This window comes from Cardiocondyla obscurior, linkage group LG07 (assembly GCF_019399895.1).
Source record: "Cardiocondyla obscurior isolate alpha-2009 linkage group LG07, Cobs3.1, whole genome shotgun sequence".
In the NCBI taxonomy this organism is placed as follows: domain Eukaryota; kingdom Metazoa; phylum Arthropoda; class Insecta; order Hymenoptera; family Formicidae; genus Cardiocondyla; species Cardiocondyla obscurior.
Window position 1 is genome coordinate 3,892,563 of NC_091870.1, and position 25,054 is coordinate 3,917,616.

The 25,054-nt window shown below is 36.5% G+C and overlaps 4 protein-coding genes across 4 annotated transcripts; 3 read left to right on the forward strand and 1 right to left on the reverse strand.

Annotated features, from left to right (window-relative positions):
* Positions 1 to 8,101: 8,101 nt before the first annotated feature.
* On the forward strand, positions 8,102 to 8,818 carry LOC139104024 (uncharacterized). Its single transcript, XM_070659242.1, has one exon. It carries the CDS (start codon positions 8,102 to 8,104, stop codon positions 8,816 to 8,818), a length of 717 nt encoding a protein of 238 aa, XP_070515343.1.
* Positions 8,819 to 8,852: 34 nt separating this feature from the next.
* LOC139104025 (uncharacterized) lies at positions 8,853 to 13,490 on the forward strand. Its single transcript, XM_070659243.1, has 4 exons — positions 8,853 to 11,118; positions 11,218 to 11,936; positions 12,150 to 12,498; positions 12,745 to 13,490. Exons 1-4 carry the CDS (start codon positions 8,853 to 8,855, stop codon positions 13,488 to 13,490), a joined length of 4,080 nt encoding a protein of 1,359 aa, XP_070515344.1.
* Positions 13,491 to 18,618: 5,128 nt separating this feature from the next.
* Positions 18,619 to 19,500, reverse strand: LOC139104026 (uncharacterized). Its single transcript, XM_070659245.1, has one exon. The coding sequence runs from the start codon at positions 19,498 to 19,500 to the stop codon at positions 18,619 to 18,621; it is 882 nt and encodes a 293-aa protein (XP_070515346.1).
* Positions 19,501 to 21,817: 2,317 nt separating this feature from the next.
* LOC139104027 (uncharacterized) lies at positions 21,818 to 24,791 on the forward strand. Its single transcript, XM_070659246.1, has 4 exons — positions 21,818 to 21,871; positions 21,985 to 22,167; positions 22,516 to 23,015; positions 23,100 to 24,791. The coding sequence occupies exons 1-4, from the start codon at positions 21,818 to 21,820 to the stop codon at positions 24,232 to 24,234; spliced, it is 1,872 nt and encodes a 623-aa protein (XP_070515347.1). The 3' UTR covers positions 24,235 to 24,791.
* The last annotated feature ends 263 nt before the right edge of the window (positions 24,792 to 25,054 follow it).

Here is a 25,054-nt window from a genome sequence, read left to right on the forward strand (position 1 = left end):
CATTTTGCAAAATTCTCAACCATTATTGAGAAAAAAATTAAAATGTATAAATTGTATAGGCGTAAGAGCGACAAGGAAGCTGCGCGTGAGTGAGCGCGACAGGCGACGGCGCCATTTCTAGCCATTCGCCTGTCGCGCTCACTCACGCGCAGCTTCCTTGTCGCTCTTGCGCCTATACAATTTATACATTTTAATTTTTTTCTCAATAACGGTTAAGAATTTTGCAAAATGGTACGGGACTTTTCTACTTGTCTCAATCAATTCTATCTATCCTTCCTGTATCCTTCGTTATGTCTGGGACACCCTGTATATATTTTTGTCGTTCGGTACATAACGGGACCGGTATACATATTGTATACGTTGATATACATTGATATACATCGACTTCTAGACGAAAGTTTTTAAATAATTTTTTATATGTATAATCAAAATACAATTATATGTACAAATTTTGTTTTTTTTATCTAGTGTTACTTATGAGTACCATTAAAAAATGTATTAAAAACTCGTCAAACATCGTATACATGTAGTAAAACGCAGTATACATAGATTTAAAACGACCATAACCATTATATTTTATAATTAGTTATAATTTGTACATAATTTATTCAAAATTATATTAAAAAATAAAATTTTTATACATTGTAACTTAATGGGACTAAAATACATTTTAAATATTTATTATATTGTTTTAATATGTAAATGACAAATCTTACTCATTAAATAAAAATGAAATCGATTCATGGTGTAAATTTGGGCTAAAATTTATTTTTAAAGTCAAAATATTTATTAAACCGTAAATTTAAAATTAATTTTCCGGTCCCAATTTATACCAATACGTCGCAAATAACGGAACTCGCATGTGACGTTACATCGTATTAAAAATTATAAACTGTGTCGTAACGTCACATGCGAAGTCCGTTGTCTGCGACGTATTGGTAGAAATCAAAAAAACAAAACTTGAAATCCCTTTTTCAAAAATCTCGATGTTGTAAATGAGCACGTAGTTGCAAGTGCACAAATTAACGCATACACTAGTTTTGTTTCGGTTAAAAAAAATTTAATTTCCAATCGTTTTGAGTTGTCATTTTGATTGAAACAAAGTGTAACAGTATGTTCATGTAGAGTTGACGGTAAAATGTTTGTATTAAACATTATGTATGCCGAATAGCTCGTGACGGCTTGAGATTTACATAATAAAAATGTTGTAGTCACGTAGATCGTATATTTTTACAATATCTGAGAGCATTTAAGTCACATTTGACCGGTACCGATATTTGTCGTTACATCTAAGTAACGTGTCCCAGAATGTGACTATACGTTGATGATTTAATTTATAAACTGTGTGCTAATGTCACATATTGGGACTCTTTACTTAGATGTAACGAGAAATATCGGTACCGGTTAAATATGACTTAAATATTTTACAAATATTTTCCGATTATTATTAAAATTTGCGACTTGCATGACTACATCATTTTCACTATGTAAAATTAAAATCGCCACAAGCTTTTCAGCATATATAACGTTTTATAGAACCATTTTAGATTCAACACTACATGCTCATACGGTTACACTACGTTTTCAATCAAAATGACATCTCGAAACGTTTGACAAGTTAATTCTTTAGTCACGAATATGAATCTAATATGTGCCTTAATACGTGTAATTCGAACTACGTACTTATTTACAGCGTTGATATTACTCAAAAAGCCGATTAATTAAGATTAGTTTTCAGGTCCTGATTTCTATCAATACGTCGCAGATAACGGAACTCGCATGTGACGTTACATCGTTTTAAAACTTATATAGTGTGTCGTAACGTCACATGCGAAGTCCGTTGTCTGCGACGTATTAGTAGAAATCAAGGCCGGAAAACAAAACTTTAAATTTCTTTTTCAGGAATCTCGATGCTGTAAATGAGCACGTAGTTGCGAGTGCACAAATTAACGCATACACTAGTTTTGTTTCGGTCCTAAAGATTTTAATTTCCAATCGTTTCGAGTTGTCATTTTGATTGAAACAAAGTGTAACAGTATGTTCATGTAGAGTTGACGGTAAAATGTTTGTATTAAACGTTATGTATGCTGAATAGCTCGTGGCGGCTTGAGATTTACATAATGAGAATGTTGTATTTACGCAGATTGTATATTTTTACAAGAAATTAGTGCATTTAAGTCACGTTTGACCGGTACCGTCATTTGTCGTTACATCTAAGTAACGTGTCCCAGAATGTGACGTTACCTTGATGATTTAATTTATAAACTGTGTGCTAATGTCACATATTGGGACTCTTTACTTAGATGTAACGAGAAATATCGGTACCGGTTAAATATGACTTAAATATTTTACAAATATTTTCCGATTATTATTAAAATTTGCGACTTGCATGACTACATCATTTTCACTATGTAAAATTAAAATCGCCACAAGCTTTTCAGCATATATAACGTTTTATAGAACCATTTTAGATTCAACACTACATGCTCATACGGTTACACTACGTTTTCAATCAAAATGACATCTCGAAACGTTTGACAAGTTAATTCTTTAGTCACGAATATGAATCTAATATGTGCCTTAATACGTGTAATTCGAACTACGTACTTATTTACAGCGTTGATATTACTCAAAAAGCCGATTAATTAAGATTAGTTTTCAGGTCCTGATTTCTATCAATACGTCGCAGATAACGGAACTCGCATGTGACGTTACATCGTTTTAAAACTTATATAGTGTGTCGTAACGTCACATGCGAAGTCCGTTGTCTGCGACGTATTAGTAGAAATCAAGGCCGGAAAACAAAACTTTAAATTTCTTTTTCAGGAATCTCGATGCTGTAAATGAGCACGTAGTTGCGAGTGCACAAATTAACGCATACACTAGTTTTGTTTCGGTCCTAAAGATTTTAATTTCCAATCGTTTCGAGTTGTCATTTTGATTGAAACAAAGTGTAACAGTATGTTCATGTAGAGTTGACGGTAAAATGTTTGTATTAAACGTTATGTATGCTGAATAGCTCGTGGCGGCTTGAGATTTACATAATGAGAATGTTGTATTTACGCAGATTGTATATTTTTACAAGAAATTAGTGCATTTAAGTCACGTTTGACCGGTACCGTCATTTGTCGTTACATCTAAGTAACGTGTCCCAGAATGTGACGTTACCTTGATGATTTAATTTATAAACTGTGTGCTAATGTCACATATTGGGACTCTTTACTTAGATGTAACGAGAAATATCGGTACCGGTTAAATATGACTTAAATATTTTACAAATATTTTCCGATTATTATTAAAATTTGCGACTTGCATGACTACATCATTTTCACTATGTAAAATTAAAATCGCCACAAGCTTTTCAGCATATATAACGTTTTATAGAACCATTTTAGATTCAACACTACATGCTCATACGGTTACACTACGTTTTCAATCAAAATGACATCTCGAAACGTTTGACAAGTTCATTCTTTAGTCACGAATATGAATCTAATATGTGCCTTAATACGTGTAATTCAAACTACGTACTTATTTACAGCGTTGATATTACTCATAAAGTCGATTAATTAAGATTAGTTTTTCGGTCCTGATTTCTATCAATACGTCGCAGATAACGGAACTCGCATGTGACGTTACATCGTTTTAAAACTTATAAACTGTGTCGTAACGTCACATGCAAAGTCCGTTGTCTGCGACGTATTGGTAGAAATCAGGGCCGGAAACAAAACTTTAAATTTCTTTTTCAGGAATCTCGATGCTGTAAATGAGCACGTAGTTGCGAGTGCACAAATTAACGCATACACTAGTTTTGTTTCGGTCCTAAAGATTTTAATTTCCAATCGTTTTGAGTTGTCATTTTTATTGAAACAAAGTGTAACTGTATGTTCATGTAGAGTTGACGGTAAAATGTTTGTATTAAACGTTATGTATGCTGAATAGCTCGTGGCGGCTTGAGATTTACATAATGAGAATGTTGTATTTACGCAGATTGTATATTTTTACAAGAAATTAGTGCATTTAAGTCACGTTTGACCGGTACCGTCATTTGTCGTTACATCTAAGTAACGTGTCCCAGAATGTGACGTTACCTTGATGATTTAATTTATAAACTGTGTGCTAATGTCACATATTGGGACTCTTTACTTAGATGTAACGAGAAATATCGGTACCGGTAAAATATGACTTAAATATTTTACAAATATTTTCCGATTATTATTAAAATTTGCGACTTGCATGACTACATCATTTTCACTATGTAAAATTAAAATCGCCACAAGCTTTTCAGCATATATAACGTTTTATAGAACCATTTTAGATTCAACACTACATGCTCATACGGTTACACTACGCTTTCAATCAAAATGACATCTCGAAACGTTTGACAAGTTCATTCTTTAGTCACGAATATGAATCTAGTGTGTGCCTTAATACGTGTAATTCGAACTACGTAATTATTTACAGCGTTGATATTACTCAAAAAACCGATTAATTAAAATTAGTTTTCAGGTCTTGATTTCTATCAATACGTCGCAGATAACGGAACTCGCATGTGACGTTACATCGTTTTAAAACTTATAAACTGTGTCGTAACGTCACATGCGAAGTCCGTTGTCTGTGACGTATTGGTAGAAATCAAAAAAACAAAACTTAAAATCCCTTTTTCAAAAATCTCGATGTTGTAAATGAGCACGTAGTTGCAAGTGCACAAATTAACGCATACACTAGTTTTGTTTTGGTTGAAAAAATTTTAATTTCCAATCGTTTTGAGTTGTCATTTTGATTGAATCAAAGTGTAACAGTATGTTCATGTAGAGTTGACGGTAAAATGTTTGTATTAAACGTTATGTATGCTGAATAGCTCGTGGCGGCTTGAGATTTACATAATGAGAATGTTGTATTTACGCAGATTGTATATTTTTACAAGAAATTAGTGCATTTAAGTCACGTTTGACCGGTACCGTCATTTGTCGTTACATCTAAGTAACGTGTCCCAGAATGTGACGTTACCTTGATGATTTAATTTATAAACTGTGTGCTAACGTCACATCCTGGGACTTTGTACTTAGATGTAACGACAAATATCGGTACCGGTTAAATATGATTTAAATATTTTACAAATATTTTCCAATTATTCTAAAAATATGCGACTTGCATGGCTACATCATTTTCACTATGTAAAATTAAAATCGCCACAAGCTTTTCAACATATATAACGTTTTATGAAATCATTTTAGCTTCAACACTACATGCTCATACGGTTACACTACGTTTACAATCAAAATGACATCTCAAAACATTTGACAAGTTAATTCTTTAGTCACGAATACGAATTTAGTGTGTGCCTTAATACATGTATTTCAAACGACGTGCTTATTTACAGCGTTGATATTACTCAAATAGCCGATTAATTAAGATCAGTTTTCCGGTCCTGATTTCTACTAATTCGTCGCAGATAATGGACCTTGTTTGTGACGTTACATCGTTTAAAACTTATAAACTGTATCGTAATGTAATTTACGAAGTTTATTGTCTGCGTCGTATTGGTAGAATTTAATATCAGAAAACAGAACTTGAAATATCTTTTTCAGGAATTTCAATGCTTTGAATGAGCACGTAGTTGAATCTGCACAAGTTAACATCTACGCTAGTTTCGTATTCGTGATTAAAGAATTAACTTGCCAAACCATTCGAGGTGTCGTTTTAATTAAAAACGTAGTGTAAGCAAATGAGTTTGTAATATTGACGCTAAAATGTTTTTCTGAATAGATATATTAGTTGAGAGTGTCGTCATTATTTGTATTTTGCATTATAAGAGTGGTATGGTCATAATATTTTATCTGACTGGACCGGTCAAAAATTTTATTTATAGTAAAACTAGTGCAATAACTCTTTAGTTTACTAAAATTTAATGTCGGTTCCTATTTTATACTTTACATATATTATTTATGTTGGTACCGGTCTTTTTATTATACACACTATGTACTTAATTTCGGTTCTGGTATTATACATTGCATGTATTTAGATATACGGGTACCGGACCCCACATGTTACTTTATATGTGTGAGAAATACCGGGTCGGTCCTAATAAGAGCCAAATGTCCTGATATGTACCGTTAAGTCTTCGAAAAGGTACTGGTATCTACCAAACGACAAAAATATATATATATATATATATATATTGTTACGCCGGGAACGGGTCGGCGAACGTCTCCGCGTTCGCGTCTCTCACACACTCACACACACTAACTCGCGGCGCCTGAGCTCCGCGAAAGAAAGAGACGACTTATAAAAGGAACGTGAACAATTTAATTAGAGCATGCAAAACGATACAACGACTGCACCGATTCAAGACACGGGCAGAACTGTCATTAAGTCACAATAATAATCTTCGTTCCCCTGGCAACGGGGAACCGAGACCTCGGAGCGAGCCGGCAGCTTCACGCTGCTCCGTGTACCGGGCGTAACAATATATATATATATATATATAAATAAAATAAAAAAAAAATATTTTAGTGGAACCGTTTTCAATAATAAAGGAAAGATGAGGATAAAATAAATGATAACACTTACTACTTGATGACTTCAAGTTCCCTCAGATGATTCCTTGAGAGCTTCTTTATTGTTCGCCCACACAAGAGAATTACACAAACACCTTTTCGTAATAAAAAACTTCGAGAGTAACTGAACTGAACTGGTTAGATTTTAAAACAGAACGAGAGCGAGTCCCGCCGAAACGCGCGGTTTTATAACCTTGAAAAAGGGGAGGACCTGCGCCAGATTTTCAGTCTTTTTCAAAATTTGAATTCCATTTGTTAGGCTTGTTTCTCCACTTTTCCGTCTTCGCAATTATTGGTCGCCCTCCTCTCAGTTTTCCTAATTTTCTAAGTTTTCGCCCTTAGTTTCTAAATTTTGGTGAGGAGTTCCCGATATCTATTGGTCTAGGAAAAAATGTTTTAAAGGCTCCCCTCCACATGGCTTCAGCCCTTCCAAGCTTCCAGATAACAGATTCAAAAATGGTTAGGTAATTCTTTTTTTATCGGCAGCGTGCAATTGTTACCTGAATTTTTATAGTTTTCAGCTGCGTATCCTATCTTTATTATCGCAGACTTCTTGCCTCTTGTTTTTCTAATCCCTAGGATCCACGGCGCAATTTTGATTTTAAAGAATTATTTTTCTTCCAGAATTTTCTTTGTCTACCCCCAGACATTTGTTGTTATTTTAAGACATTCCAAGTCCTTCTGAGCTATTAATGTTTTTTTATATATTTTTACAAGTCCCTTCGTTTCAATTTTTTATCGACATCTGTTGCACAATTGTTTCAAGTTCTTTCTTTTTATTTATTCATCTGGCGATTCAGGATATTCTGTCAGTAGAAATTATTTTTCTGGAAGCTTAGAACCCTCTCTTTTGATACCAATACATTCGGTATACTTCTCTTTATCTACTTTATCAACCATGTGTCGGAAAAAGGAGATGTGGAGTTTACAGGACGTAACAATACGACAAATAGTTTTCTTATAAAAAATTCTTACAAATTACCGTTTTTTTCGCTCAAAATAGGCTTTCCCCTTTTAATAAAACGAAACGATTTAATGCGCTACGCATCAGTATAATACAGTTTATTCGTTCTATACGCATTTCGGAATGCACCCTTAATGTAAAAAATGCTATCGCTACAGGTATCTCTAAACATAGTCAATACATGCATAAAATTGTATGTGTGTCTTATGGCTTTCCAGGATGATAATAACGAAGATTGTTAGATTTGCGCGTAGCACGAATCGTTTCCCGCGTTGGCATTAAGATGCCCATGTATGTGTGTGTGTGTGGCAGAGTGATAGCGAAGCGTTGCCGGTTCCTCGCGCGTTTTTCATTTGTTTTTCGGTGCGAGGCCTCGCCGGTAGCAACGAAGTATCAGTATCGCCCAGCGAGCCTCAGAGACAAGAGCTCAATATATTCGTTTATTTGCCTTATTCCCGCGTTTTCTTTATTCCTACCGAACCTAATATAACATTTTTTGGCGACCGTGACAGGACTTTATTCGGTAAAAGGTATCGTGTGAACGCGATAGTTGTGGTTTCGACAATTTTTCGAGACGATGGATAAGGCAAAAAAGATTCGTTCCATTCATCGGCGTGCATTCTCAAAAGCGTTAAACACATTAAATGCATTATGTGGTACTGGTTCAGAGGCCAGTAGACAGGACTTAATTGTGGCATTCGAATTACTTGAGGAGAAAGTACGTAACCTAGAAGCGAGCACGCAGGCTTTTCTAGAATTATTGTTCGATTCGCCCGATGCAACAGACGAAGAAATACAAAAGGAACTGGACGATGCGGATCAATATAAAGGCATGTTTATTATTGCAAAATCGCAAATAACTAATTATGCGGATCTGAGAGATTACCGAGCGCCGTCAGTAAATGTATCAACCGTACCAGGAGACAGCAAGAGATCATATAAGTTGCCAAAGATTGAAATATCTAAATTCAGTGGAGACATACGAGACTGGCTACAGTTTTGGAGCTTATTTAAGAAAATTCATGAAGATGCCGACATTGTGAACGAGGATAAGTTTCAATATTTGATACAAGCCATGGGGGAAGGCAACCGTGCCGCCAAATTAGTTAAAAGCTACCCGCCTACCGCTGAGTATTATGGCAAAGTAATTAACAGTCTAAAAAATCGTTTCGGACGGGAAGATCTATTAATCGAAGTATATGTGCGTGAGCTTTTACAACTCGTGTTGCAAAATACATTGAAATCGAAATCCATGTCGCTGGCAAGCTTGTATGATAAAATTGAGATCGCTTGATACACTGGGTGTTACTTCGGATAAATGTGCAGCTATGCTTTTCCCGCTCGTTGAATCAGCATTGCCAGAAGAAATTTTACGCGCGTGGCAAAGAAGTCCAACAAATAGTACCACAACGAGGGATGGTGAGCAATCTACGTTTCAGTGTAAAGATCGATTATCCCAACTCATTAGTTTCCTGGAAGGAGAAGTGCAGAATGAGGAGCGCATTTCGATGGCGGTCAAAGGATTTGATCTAGCAACGGACAGTACGGATGGCGATAAGAAACGACGAGCAAAAATGCGCGCAAAGAACGAAGACACGCCTACTGCTATGGGACTGTTGACAACAAAAGAAAAGGATAGTACGTGTGTATTCTGTAGTTCTTGTCATGATAGTGCGCGCTGCGAGAAAGCGAAAAAATTGAGCCTCTACAAAAGACGCAAGCATGCAAAAAAGAAGAACGTCTGTTTCAATTGTCTCAGGGCGGGACATAATTTTCGACAGTGCCGTATAAAGTTAAATTGTAGCTGGTGCTCGATGCGACATTTACTCATAATGTGCCCGAACATAGATAAAAAGCGCGTAGACAAAAAAGCAGATTCCGTGACTAAAGATTCCGTGAAGAAAGATTCTATATCGAAGGAACCTGAAGAAGGAGACTGTAACCTTGCAAATTTATCTAGTGATCCGGAGGTACTGATGCAAACATTGTGCGTGAAATTACGAAACAAAGACAAGGAGATACAAGTTCGCGCCATTATTGATACGGGATCTCAAAAATCGTACGTGACCAAAAAAATGGCTGAAAACCTGGGATATGAACCTGTTGCTGAGCAGACAATTACACACTCTCTTTTCGGTGGTCAACAATCAAAAGCTGTGCGACACAAGAAGTATAAAATTCATCTGAGCAGTATGGATGATAATTATCGCTGTAACTTTGCCGCATTAGATCAAGATGTAATTTGTGGAAACTTGCCGTTAATTCAGGTTGCAGAGTGGGGTAGAGAGCTGAAGGAGCTCGGGATAGACGCAAGTGACAGGCATAGCAAAAGAGAAGCAATTTCTGTGCTTATCGGTGTTGACGTCGCTGGAAAATTGTACACGGGACGTATACATGTTCTAAAAAATGGCTTGGTAGCAATGGAAACGTATCTAGGCTGGTTAATCACGGGCAAAGTACCTGAAGAGAGAAGAAAATATAATGTTGTAACTACGGCTATGTCGCTGTTTGTAAACAATGTAACAGTCTCGGATTTATGGTCATTGGACGTCCTGGGAATTCGTGATCCGATCGAAACAAGGACAAAATTGGAGCAAGAAGCCGACATGCATGAAACTTTCTTGAAAACTGTACGAGTCAACAAGAAAAGGCGTTATGAAATAAAATTACCTTGGTTACAGAATCATCCTGAGTTACCGCAGAATAAGAAAATGGCGTTAAGTCGATTGCAATCTACCATACAAAAATTGAAAGCTGACAATGTATACATGGAATATGACGCAGTATTTCTGGAATGGTTAGCTGAAGGTATCATCGAACGTGTTCCAGAGGAAGAGGAACAAAACTGGGGCCATTATCTACCTCATCGTCACGTTTTGAAAGAAGGAAGTACAACGAAAATTCGACCGGTGTTTGATGCATCGGCCAAGGAACACGCTTCACCGTCGCTGAACGACTGCCTCCACAAAGGCCCAAATTTAATCGAATTAATTACTGCGATTCTTTTACGTTTCAGGGAAAATAGTATCGGAATTATTTCAGATATTAAAAAGGCTTTTTTGCAGATTAGCATCGATAAAACAGATAGAGATTTTTTACGTTTTTTATGGTATGATGTTAACGGTAAAATTATTATCTACAGACATTGCCGAGTTGTTTTCGGAGTATCTTCGAGTCCTTTCATTTTGAGCGCTATTATTAATTTACATTTGAATAACTGTTTGAAGTCTTTAGAAGATTTTGGTGATGATAAGTTACGCGAAAATATTAAAAGATTGTTAGAAAGCTTTTATGTGAATAACTCTATAACCAGTATAAATTCACGTGAGAACTTGAATTCCTTTATTTCGGATGCAAAAGAAATTATGGATCGAGCTGGTTTTGATCTTCGTGGGTGGGAGTATAGTCATGATAACTCTCTAAATAACCAGACAACGGTATTAGGCATTTTATGGGATAAAAGGTCTGAAACACTGGCATTAAATGTACCCGATTTCTCTGTATTATCCGATTCTGAAATTACGAAAAGAAATATTCTGTCTTTTGCTTATCGTGTTTTTGATCCATTAGGTGTAGTATGCCCTGTAATGCTTTGTCCGAGGATTTTATTACAGGACACTTGGAACTTAGATTTAACATGGGATAACGTAGTTCCAGATGATATAAAAATTAAATTTTTTTAATGGATTAAAGATCTAAAGAATCTCAAAGAGATTAATATACCTCGATGTTTTTTAGAAGAAATCTCCGAATCGGATAATATAAGTTTACATATATTTTGCGACGCCAGCAAAACTGCGTATGCCTCTGTTATTTTTATTCGCGTAGAAAATTGTTACGGTGTAAATGTTTACTTTGTTCAAGCGAAAACGAGAGTTGCACCTGCGAAGAAAAGTACTACAAATACAAAAGCGAGTATACCGCGATTAGAATTATTAGCCGCGACAATAGGCGTGAGATTAGCGAGTAATGTATTGAATATACTTAAGGTTAAGAATATGAGATTGTTCTATTGGACTGATTCTTCGACCGTATTAGCGTGGATCAAGAGAAAATGTAATTGGGCAACATTTGTCTACAACAGAGTAAAAGAGATATGTACATTATCAGATCCGATACATTGGCATCATATTCAAGGTCTATCTAACCCCGCAGATTTACCGTCGAGAGGTTGTACAGTCAGTCAGTTGATCTCTTCGAGATGGTGGGAGGGGCCGAGATGGTTATATGAAAAAATTGAAAATTGGCCGACGCATGATGAATGGTCATGTGACGAAAATGAAATCAATTTAGAATTAAAGAAAACCGCATCTAAGAAAGATTCTATTTGTACTCTTGTGACAATTGAAACGAATACGAAGAAAGAAAATGAAATCTTCAATAGATTTTCTAGTTTTGATAAAATGATTAGAGTATTTGTTTATATACTGCGATTCTATTACAATTGTCGCATTGAAGTAAGGAATTGAATAAAAGGTAATCCATCGTATAAAGAAATTCAAATGTCACGTATTTTGTTGTTAAAATTGGTTCAACGTGAAGTTTTTACTGATGAGAAAGATATGCGTATAAAACACCTTAATGCGTTTATGGGCAGAGATAATTTAATTCGATTGAAAATAAAGATTGTTATGCGAAACGATGTCTATAATTTTAGATACCCTATTATACTACCCGGGAAGCATCGAATCGTTAGTATAATTATTAAAGAAAAGCACGAAAATCTAAAACATGCCGGTGTAGAAATACTGATGAATGTATTGCGCGAAGAATATTGGATTATAGGAGGTCGTAAAGTAATTCGTTCGGTAATTACAAAGTGTATGATTTGTCGTAGACATGATGCGAAACCTTGTCAAACAGTTAATGCTCCTTTACCGGTTGATCGTATTAAGGATGCAGCCGTATTTGAAGTCATAGGCGTAGATTTTACAGGGCCTATTTATTTAAAAGGCGGAAAGAAAGCATGGATTTGTTTGTTCACGTGTGCAGTTTTCCGTGCGGTACATTTCGAACTTGTAACTTCATTGTCGACCGCAGCATTGCTTATGGCTATCCGACGTTTTATTGCGCGACGAGGAAGACCTAGTGTAATTTACAGTGATAATGGGACAAACTTTGTCGGTTTAAATAACATGTTAAAAGATCTAAATTTTGAAAAATTAGCCCGGACATTAGCCATAGAGCAAATTCAATAGAAGTTTAATCCTCCTGCTGCAGCATGGTGGGGAGGATTCTGGGAACGTTTGAATAGAGTTTTGAAACAATTATTGAGACGAACGCTTAAAAAATCTTGTTTAGATTATGAAGAAATGTCAACCGTCCTGCTAGATTGTGAAGCTGTAATTAACGCTAGGCCTATTACGTTTCTTTCCGACTCTGAACAGAATATTTCACCTATAACACCGTCTATGTTTCTGCAAGAAATAAAAGATATAGGAGTACTGGACTTGGATAAAATAGAGAAATGTGATTTACCCAAGAGGTACCTGTATCGACAAAAAATTAAGGAAGATTTACGGAAAAGACTTCGGATCGAATATTTAGGCACATTAATACACCGAAAATCGCACATAAAAATTGTAAACAATGTCGAAATCGGCGACTTAGTATTAATCGAAAATGAGAACGCCAAGCGCATCAATTGGGTTACAGCTCGTGTAAAGGAACTAATTCCGGGAAAGGACGGTAATGTAAGAGTCGTTAGATTGACAACAGCCAAAGGAGAATTAGTTAGGCCGATTCAGAAAATTTATCCGTTAGAATTAAAATATGATAAGAGTGAGTCAGTAATGAACGAAATTGTTACCGACAAATATAAGGGTGTACAAAAGAGTAATGAATGTGTGGAAAATATTGACGATGTTACTGACAAAGTAAAAAACAAAAATTGTCGTAAAATTGAATCTTATGTTACGCGAAGCGGTAGACAAGTTAAAACGCCTGATCGACTTTTTTATTCTTAAATTTTGTTTTGTAAGTTTTTTTCTTTTTCTTCTATATGTAAGTTTATTTTATTTTCTATGTGAATTAAGATGACCGGAGAATAATCATCTCAATTGGTGGGAGGATGTTAGATTTGTGCGTAGCACGAATCGTTTCCCGCGTTGGCATTAAGATGCCCATGTATGTGTGTGTGTGTGGCAGAGTGATAGCGAAGCGTTGCCGGTTCCTCGCGCGTTTTTCATTTGTTTTTCGGTGCGAGGCCTCGCCGGTAGCAACGAAGTATCAGTATCGCCCAGCGAGCCTCAGAGACAAGAGCTCAATATATTCGTTTATTTGCCTTATTCCCGCGTTTTCTTTATTCCTACCGAACCTAATATAACAAAGATGATGTTTCTTAATAAAAAAATTTTACATTTTTTATTTTTGCATTATCATATCCCAACTTATAAACTATAATGAGCAAAAGTGAAAACAATTTCGTTATTGAAATCGATCAGAAGTTTTCAATGAGTCTGCTTATAACTTAGTTACTTCAGCTGTTATTGAGATCTCGAAATTTCAGCTGTCATCAAATTGAGGTTTTGTAAAAATGATACGCGGTAGTCTCGCTGCTCTGGGAAAAATTTCGACCGATTTTTTTATATTAAGCAACTTTACATTTTAGTTAGTGTGTAATAAGTAAAAATTCTATTTGCGTATTTGGATTGGAAACTAGCTAAGTGAAACAATAGATTAATATAACTTAAAACTTTTTGAAAGAATAGATTTAGCTAATTACAATTTTTAGTTACGCGAAATTAACTAGAAATATAGCTTACGAGAAAACTATGACGTCATAGATGAGGATAGTTATCAATCCAAATTTTAAGATCAGGAAAAGACGTATTTGCGAATGTAATTTGTCGTTGAAAAAATGAATTATTTATCTTACAAATGCGATTATCGCAACTCACATTCATATAACTTGTATAACATTGTTATTGTTACATAAGTTAAAATTGAGATTATTTTATAATCCAAATTTTCGAGTAAAAAATTTAAATATATGGTTGAATCAGTAGTTCTCCAAATGTTTTTCAACATATATTTATTTAATTTTACAATTAATTAACAATATTAACTTTGTGATTCTATAAGCGGCGCCCTTTTGGCTGGGCGCCTATTCAAAATGCCGAAGACCTTAGTCTTGTCGGCGTTCTCTATAGCTCAGGTGTGGTTTTGTAAGTGTGACCAGGATTGGTCCCCACTTGTCGTCTCCGGGGTACTGGATAGGGAAGATCTCAGCTCTCTGCGTTGCTTCGATGATCTCCGCTCCTTCAGTCTGAGTAGCTTTGCTGGTCTCTGCTCTACTGGACTGCGTTGCTTCGAAGATCTCCGCTCCTTCAGTCTGAGTAGCTTTGCTGGTCTCTGCTCTACTGGTCTGCGTTGCTTGATCGATCTCTACTCCTTCTGTCTGTACCTCTGCTTCCAACTTAGGTGTTTCCGCCTGTACTGCTGCCTCAGCTGTGGATGCTTCGGCTGGACCTTCCTCTAGTTTAGTTCTCGGGATGTCAATCGGGATGAGTTTCCAAGGGAAGAATTCCTCTACCTTGTTGAGCTCTCTTTTCGGTAGGATGGTCACTTTCCCTCTGAAGTCCTCGATGCTTAGGATTTTTGGACGGTTCTCCTTCTCGCTTTCCGGAGATGAAGGTAAGAAAGCTGGAGTAATTATCCTCTTGACCTTCTTCCCTCTCCGTACCTTCTTATAAGAGATCTTATTCATCTGATTACAACACTTTTTGCCTCGGGTGCTTCCGTATGCTAGGCGCACACCTTAGCAGATTACAACACTTTTGACCTTTGACCACTATTACTAGAGCGGATCATTAGTGGCTTTGACCGGTCAACTGGTCCGGTATATGACCAGTTGGCTGGCCATTTTTACTATCGAGAATTGAATTTGCCTCCAATCCACCTAGCGGAGTGGAGGCAAACTCCCCTCGATGACAGCTCAAGCTGTCATAGTGAATAGGTTATGAAGTTAACCTATACTGTAGCAGACGACGCATTATGTTGCGTTCACAAATGCGTCGACCGCTACAGGACCCCCTTGGTTGATTTAAAGTCCGGCTTGGAATCTGACGGTTAGCTTCTTCTTCCTCGTACTTTGTCTCAAGGATGATTGAGATTCTACTTCTTCTTCTTCTTCATCGTCATTCAAGATAAAGGCTGGTTTGACTCGATCCATGCTGACAACTGTCTCTTTTCCTCTCTGCAATATCTTCATTGTTTTTCCGTAGTTTTTAATGACTTCAAACGGTCCTTCATATCTTGACTGCAAAGTGCCTGTCGGAATGTCCCTTCTTACAAATACTCGTTGTGCTTCTTGCAACTTTTTTGATACAAAAGTTTGTCTTTGTCCGTGTCTTCTAACCGTTGGTTTTAATTGAATCATCGTGTTCTTTAATAACTCAATGAAATCTTCACTCGGTGCTCTTGGCTGTTGAATTTTGTCTCCTAACATTGGTCCTGGTAGCCTTAAGTTCTCTCCATAAGTCATCTCTGCTGGAGTCGCTCTTAAGTCTTCTTTAAATGCTGTTCTGATGCCAAATAATACTGTTGGTAGAACATCGACCCAATCATGTGTTTCATGACACTTAATTGCTGCTTTCAATTGCCTGTGGAATCTTTCGACCATTCCGTTTGCTGCTGGATGATAAGCTGTTGTTCTAATGTGTTTACTTCCTGTCAGCTTCGTCAATCTTCCAAAAACTTCAGACTCGAACTGCCTCCCTTGATCTGTCGTAATTTTCTCGGGAACTCCAAATCTCGTGATCCAACCATTAAAAATATTTCTTGCTATTGTTTCTGCTGTGATGTCTTCTACCGGAATTGCTTCTGCCCATCTCGTAAATCTGTCAATGATGGTGAGACAATACTTCTTATTCCGTGAGACTGGCAATGGTCCTACGATGTCCACATGAATATGTTGAAATCTGCCTGTTGGCACTGGAAAGGTTCCAATTGGAGTTTTAGTGTGCCTTGTTACCTTATTCTTTTGACAAGAAATGCATGCCCTTGACCACTCGATACAATCTCTCCGAACATTTGGCCAAACATAATTTTGTGTAACTAATTTGGTTGTTGTCCTTACTCCTGGATGAGCTAATCCATGTAAGCTCGTAAATATTCTTCTCCTAAACCGAAGGCTTACGAATGGACGTTTCACTGCTGTTGTATTGTCACAGTAGACTTCAATTTGAGTTCCAGAAACTTTCTCTTTTATAAGTTTCAATGAAGTATCTTCTTTCGTTAGGTACTCTTTTAATTCTTCATCTTCCTTTTGTGCTTTTGCAAGTTCTTCGATCGTAACTGTCTGCGATACAGCTTCAACTCTTGAGAGCGCATCAGCAACTGTGTTTTCCGACCCAGAAATATGTTGAATATTTGTCGAAAATTGTGCAATGTATTCTAGATGTCTTGTTTGCCTAGGTGATGTTTTTCCTGGATCTTGCGCAAATGCATATATGATTGGCTTATGGTCCGTGAAGATAGTGAACTCTCTGCTTTCCAACATATGCTTGAAATGCTTCACTGCTGCATAAATAGCATATAGTTCTCTGTCATACGGTGAATATTTTCTTTGCGCCGTTGTCAACTTCTTGCTGAAAAACGCCAATGGTCTTCTTTCTCCTTCCTTCTCCTGCTGAAGAACTGCTCCAATGGCTATGTCTGACGCGTCTGTTGTGAGTGTTAATGCAGCTTTCGGATCTGGATGCTCAAGAAGTGTAGCTTTTGCGAGACTCTCTTTGCAGCTCTTAAAAGCATCTTGTAGCTCTGTTGTCCAAACTATTTTTGCATTTTTACTCTTCTTTGGTCCTTTCAAAACCTCATTCAATATTGCTTGTTCTTTCGCTGCTTCTGGAATGAATCTTCTATAAAAATTTATCATTCCAAGAAACTGTCGAAGTTGTTTCACTGTCTCAGGCTGCTTAAATTCTCTAATTGCTTCAATCTTGCTGGGAAGTGGTTGTGTTCCTTCTTGATCTACTTGATATCCAAGATAATTGACGCTCTGCTTTCCAAAGCTGCATTTCGCTGTGTTGATCCGAATGCCGTATTTCTTTAATCGATCAAAAACTTGCTGAAGATGTTCTTTGTGTTCTTTCTTGTCCATTGATGCTATTAGAATATCATCAATATAGGCGTGGCAAAAGTCTAAACCCCTAAGTACTTCATCGATATGCCTTTGAAAAGTTTGTGCTGCATTTCTAAGGCCAAATGGCATAAATTTGTATTCATACAATCCGAATGGAGTCGTAATTGCTGTTTTTGGAACATCCTCTGGTGCTATTGGAATTTGATTATACGCCTTCTCCAGATCCAAAGTTGAAAATATCTTCTTCCCATTCAAAGTTTGTGCAAAATCTTCAATATGTGGAATTGGATATCTGTCTGGAACTGTCCGATCATTCAACCTCCTGTAGTCTCCGCAAGGTCGCCATTTATTCTCTTTCTTAGGCACCATATGCAAAGGTGCTGCCCATGCGCTCTGTGAAGGTTGAATAATTCCCTCTTCCAGCAGTTGCTTGAATTCTTCCTTGGCCGCTTTTAACTTCTCCATCGCAAGTCGCCTCGGTCTACAATATTCTGGTTGCCCTGGAGTTATCTGAATATGATGCTGAACCAACGGTCTCTCTTTCGCTCTTGGTCTTGTTCCTACTAACTCAGGATAGTCCTTGAGTATTTTGTGATACTCATCGTCTTCCTTTATTGCCTTTATCGATATCATTGCAATCGCTTTAGTGTCGCCTTTCGCTCTCCAACCAGTTCGTCCATCAATGAGACACGCTTTCCTGATATCCGGAAGGAGATGATAATAAGCCAAAAAGTCTGATCCGATTATTGGTGTAGTCACATCTGCCACTACGAATTTCCAAGAAAGAACTCTTCTTAATCCAAAATCTGGTTGAAGATTGATCTCCCCATAAGTATGGATTGCAGTTCCATTCGCTGCGAATAATTCGTAGTCAGTTTTCTTGCTCCTACTGCATCGGCTTCTTGGGAATACGCTTATATCGCTTCCGGTGTCGATCAGAAATCGAATCTTGCTTCTTTTATCTTTGATGAAAAGGCGGCGTGGCTTAAGGCTGTCACCACTGGCCGCCATCAGTGATCGCCTTTCTCGTTTTCCTTTTTGAAGTTACAGGGCTGCTCACATTTTCTGGCTTTTTCTTTAAATCTTTTATGGAAAAAGCATATAGCTTCTCGATCGTTGCTCCTGAACTTGCTTCGATTTCTTCCTCTTGAGAAATCTCTATCTCTGCTTCGGCTTCTCCAATTTAGCTTTGCTGAGAGAGCTGCTACTTGTCTTCTAAGCTTCTCTACAGCTTCCTCCAAGTTATGCTCGTTTTCTTTGAAATTCCTTTTTACTGCTGCTACTGTTGGAAGATTCCCGCTGACTTCCATAATTTTATCAGCTTGCTCAGCAACTTGCTCTAGAGGATCTCCATGCCTTGTTGCTAGAATGACCTGCATCTGGGTTGGGAGACGGCTAATCCAAAGCGTCCTTAAAAGATCGTCTGCCATGTTTAATCCCGCAAGTGATTTAAGATGTCTCAGAAATTGTGTTGGTCTTCTATCGCCTAACTCTTCATGCTCCAACAATTGCCTCAATTTCTGCTCCTGCGACACTGCTAGTCTTTGTATCAGCGTTTTCTTGACGTTCTGATATCTTCCTTCAGCTGGTGGATCTCTGATCAGGTCCTTAATCTCCCTTGTATATTTTGTCTCCAACTGCGAGAGCGTGTATGCGTACTTAGTATTCTCTTGGGTGATTCCGCAAATGGTAAATTGACTCTCTAGTTGTGCAAACCACAACTCCGGTTCATCAGGAATCATTGGTGGCATCCTCATTGCAACTCGGTTAATCTGTGCTGGTTCCGTAGATTCTGTCACCCCTGATGTCCCTGAAGTTGCCATCTCCTCTTCGTCCTCGTCGGGGTCACCAGTTATGGTTGAATCAGTAGTTCTCCAAATGTTTTTCAACATATATTTATTTAATTTTACAATTAATTAACAATATTAACTTTGTGATTCTATAAGCGGCGCCCTTTTGGCTGGGCGCCTATTCAAAATGCCGAAGACCTTAGTCTTGTCGGCGTTCTCTATAGCTCAGGTGTGGTTTTGTAAGTGTGACCAGGATTGGTCCCCACTTGTCGTCTCCGGGGTACTGGATAGGGAAGATCTCAGCTCTCTGCGTTGCTTCGATGATCTCCGCTCCTTCAGTCTGAGTAGCTTTGCTGGTCTCTGCTCTACTGGACTGCGTTGCTTCGAAGATCTCCGCTCCTTCAGTCTGAGTAGCTTTGCTGGTCTCTGCTCTACTGGTCTGCGTTGCTTGATCGATCTCTACTCCTTCTGTCTGTACCTCTGCTTCCAACTTAGGTGTTTCCGCCTGTACTGCTGCCTCAGCTGTGGATGCCTCGGCTGGACCTTCCTCTAGTTTAGTTCTCGGGATGTCAATCGGGATGAGTTTCCAAGGGAAGAATTCCTCTACCTTGTTGAGCTCTCTTTTCGGTAGGATGGTCACTTTCCCTCTGAAGTCCTCGATGCTTAGGATTTTTGGACGGTTCTCCTTCTCGCTTTCCGGAGATGAAGGTAAGAAAGCTGGAGTAATTATCCTCTTGACCTTCTTCCCTCTCCGTACCTTCTTATAAGAGATCTTATTCATCTGATTACAACACTTTTTGCCTCGGGTGCTTCCGTATGCTAGGCGCACACCTTAGCAGATTACAACACTTTTGACCTTTGACCACTATTACTAGAGCGGATCATTAGTGGCTTTGACCGGTCAACTGGTCCGGTATATGACCAGTTGGCTGGCCATTTTTACTATCGAGAATTGAATTTGCCTCCAATCCACCTAGCGGAGTGGAGGCAAACTCCCCTCGATGACAGCTCAAGCTGTCATAGTGAATAGGTTATGAAGTTAACCTATACTGTAGCAGACGACGCATTATGTTGCGTTCACAAATGCGTCGACCGCTACAAAATATAAAATTGAATTATGGTTGTTAACTTAAAATGTGTCTTTTAAAAAAGTTTAGGTTATAACTCTAATTTCAAGTTTGTTATCCTAAATCAATAACTCGTAATCGCGATTTTAGATTAAGCAGACCTATTTCTGAATTATCCACATCCCTAAATTTAAGTTATAATTTCTTGTATCTGCCGTCAGGCAATTCAGGCGCCGTTGCTGCTACCAGTTTTACGCATTGTCTCGTCGAGGAAACTTGTTCGAGCGATTATAAAGTTTAGAAGACGAAGTGTAAAGTGACGAGTTTTTTTGTGAATTTATGATAATTGTGATAATTTGTGTGACTTGTGTATTCAATCTACTTTCGATGGATCAATTCACGAGGGATCTTCTAATTTCATGAGAATTCGGCGAACTTATACCACGATTTACAGGTAATTACCCGACAGAAACAGTATCTGCATATATAACCTACCGAAATGCACGTAAACTTCGCGTGAACAAATTTTTCCGTCGTCAATTTGTATTTTAGCCCTACAATTCGTTCAATACACAATTCCATACCGCGAGTGTATACTCGATTCTTTGTTAATTGCGAGACTTTGATTTATCATTGTCATGTTAAACTCCGTTTAATTTCGTTTTCTTTTTTTGTTACGTGTCTCAGTACGGGACGCGAGTGTGCTTCAATCATCACGCGCTTAATTCGTGCACATATGTATAGCTTCCATAAAAATTTATCCGGAAGAATTTATATTGTAATAATAAATATTTATTTCACGGTTTTGGTTGCATGTTTTAACATAACAATATTTTTGCATGTAATACGACAAAGAATTTAGAATTTATATGAAAGAAGTGGTATTGTAACTTACAGGATTTGTGTAAGAGCCCGTTTTTAATTAATTATTAACTTTAACCACAATTTTAATCTTAACATTGCTCTGGCGAAAGACAAGATAATAAAATTAGCTAAGCTGAAATTAGCGAAACAGTCAGACAAAAACCTAAAGATAAATTATACACTTATTTTAGAAAGTGCAGAGGGTAAGTCATATGATTTATAAGTGAGGAATATTTTTGTTGCTTTATTATTTTTTAATTTACGTCACTTGTTTTAATTTGATTAAGAGAAAATCCTTTCCAAAACGACGCTCTTATTCTTTTATTGCCCTTGATTACGCCGTTGCCCGGTAGGTCGGCTTCGAACACGGGAAAAAAAAACTGATACAAAAAAAAAGTTAATTAAACCGACAAATATTGAAATCAGAGATGATTTTGTAAAATTATTAGATGACGATACGCATATTCAAGAAGTGGTAGTCTTAAGAAATGAGGCTCTCCATTCAGCGGGAGAAACATTTCAACCCTCTGTGTTTGCCACGGGTGAATGGAAGGCAATTGAATTTGCATGGGTAGTTGTCGACGAGACGTATTATAAATTTACCTCACTGATCGAGGCAATCGATGTAGCTTTTAAGATCATTCACGCTTTGTAGGCAGAGTTTCCCTTAAAATCTAAGTCTGTTTGGACGTTAATATCGTTAGCGTTTTATGAAATAGGCGATAAAAATAGAGTAACTGCGGGTATTTCTCAACTGTTAACAGATTTGCGTTTTGTTAGTAAGGAGCCAGTATTGGGAGCATCCTCTGAAACTTTTGTCTCAACTGTTACTGAAAATGTAGAAAATTCTTCAGATATACTATTTCAGCCATCATTTTTACATCTGACCTTTCTTTTGATATAGACGTTATTTGTGGAGCTTCTTTATTTGAGAATATAACTGAATCTTCGTCACAAAAGTTAGACGAAGAATCCGTTTATGTTAACTTATAAGTTTTATTTAATTTTGATTTAATACTTTTAAAAATGTTTATTATTTTTTTCGTGTAAAAGAAAATACGGTAATTGCCTCCAGCTTATTAATCACATTAGAAAATTTTGTCCTTCTAATAAACGTTATTTTTGTGGACAACCAAATTGTTTTCGGCAATACAGCAATCTTCGCTCTCTTAGAAAACATTTACAGAGGGCTCATGCAAATCATATTGAAAGTAACGATTACAATTTTAGTTCTTTAGAGGAAAAAGACAACGATAATAATTTAAATTTACCTTCGTTACAACAAAATATTATTTCTACTTTTAAGTTTTTGCAAACTCAAATTTCTTTTCTTTTGTCCTCTTTGTATGCCAATGTTTTAATTCCTAGAAATATAGTTCAGTTAATTGTAGACGAATTACATAATATATTTTTGATTGATCTTGAGGAGGGAATTTTTGTTAGATTGAAAGAAATATTACCTTTGGATGTTTATAATGAACTAGTAAGTTATGTTAAACCATCGGATCTTTTTATTTCCAATTCTTTGGAAAATTTTGTGTCGGATTTTCGGCGCCTTCGTTATTACAAAGAATTAGGAACTCTTTTTCAAGCAACTGAGGTTACCGTTGGTCAAAAACTGCAGGGAAAACGAACGACTTTCAGACAGTTAACAGTTTTTACTAAGTGCACAATGCAGGTTGTAGAGTTAGATAAAGTGGTAAAATCATTTTTTTCTTTACCGAACGTTCTTAAAGAGACGTTAGATTACCAGATTTAATTGCAAAATAGTGAATCGGGCATTGAAAATATTGTGCAAGATTCAATTTGGAAATTAACCAAAAAAAAATTTGAAAACGAAATAGGCTTACATTTTCCTATTATCGTATACTGGGATGATTTCGAAATTGGAAACCCGTTAGGAGCTCAAGCCGGTGTTTATAAGCTGGGAGCAGTTTATGTATCGTTGCCTTTTTTGCCTCTACATTTTGTTAATAATTTTCTAAGTATATTTCTTCTTGGCTTGTTTCATTTATCTGATATAGTTAAATTTGGTAACGCTGTAATTTTTAGTAAGATTATTGATTGTTTAAATAATCTTTCCAAAAATGGCATTACCGTCGAAACAGATGCATACAATGGCGTAATAAAATTTTATTTAGGTGCTTTTGTTGGAGACAATTTGGCTTTATTTGGAGCTCTTGGTTTCACAGAATCGTTTTCTTCAAAATATCCTTGTCGAATATGTCGTGTAGACAAAGACGGTCTTCAAAATTTAATGAGAGAAGATATTAATTTATTGAGAAACATGGACTCTTATGCTTCTGATGTTGAAATATGCGATTTATTTAAGACAGGCATAAAAGAGAAATGTTGTTGGTTAGAAGTCGAGGGATTTAACTTTTTTGAAAATGTTTCTACTGATATTTTACATGATTGGTTTCAAGGAGTTTGCCAATATGCTATACAGTTTGTACTTTTCTCACTAATTAAAACTTATAAACTTATACCTTTGTCTTTATTAAAAATAAAATTAAGTACCTTTGATTTCGGTTCTGATAATATTTCAAAACCATCTAATACAATATCTATTGACGGTCACCAAGTGAAATATAAAACATCTAGTTCTCAAATGTTTACATTAGTACGATATTTTGCATTAATTGTTGGCCTATATATACCTGAAAATCACTCTGTATGGAATTTCTTTTTATTATTAAGACGAATCACTGACAGATTAATAAATCGAAGGGTTTACTTTGACTCGTGTGATGCGTTAGCCTATGATCTCGAAGAGTTTAACCGACAATATTTGAAGCTTTTTAATAATACATTAAAGCCTAAATTTCATTTCATGATTCATTACCCACGATTAATGAAAATGTTTGTCCTCTCGCACTCTTGTCGACATTCAGATTTGAAGTGAGACATAGACTGTCGAAAATGGTAGCGCATTCTGCTGCTGACAGGGTAAATATTTGCAAAACTATTGCATTAAAAAATCAGTTAATGCTGAACGATCTTTTTCTAAAGCAATACAAAATTTAATCGAATTACATACGGTAAAATTAAAGCTGTTTCTCGTAAAACTATTTTAGCTCTTCGCGATATATGGGATACTCTGTCTGCAAATACGAATATTTTTGCTGTGTCTTGGATAAAACTTGACGGGATCTTTTTCAAACCTTCCTACAACGTACCTAACTGTTGAATTAACCGAGAAAAATGATTTTTTACCAACGTTTGCTGAAATTGAAGAGATTTATGTCGTAGATAATGATCAAGTGCATTTTATCTGCCGCTTGTTTAAAACAGTAACATTTAATGAGCATTACTATGCTTATCAAGTTTTAAAAACTGACGTGACAAAAAGTCTTTTCCTATCAGAATCTTGTTGCTCCTTTGCCCAATACATTAACAATTTTATCCACGCCACTGCAATTATATGTAACCGTAAGATACGCATTAGATTAAATTAGCGTTTATGTATATTGTATACAAGAACTACAAATTAATATATTTATATTATAGTTTGACTTCTAACAAGTTTAAAAATATTTGTCAATTTCTACGATAAACAAAAATAAATATTGTTTTAATCTGAAATCAATTTGATAATTTATTTATACCTATTGATAGGCTCTAGATGTTAAGATAATTTAGTAAAGTGAAAATTATTCCTAATCTTAATCAAATGTAAGGTTGTTTGTAACCATTTGGTATTTTCAATGTAATTCAAAAAGAGA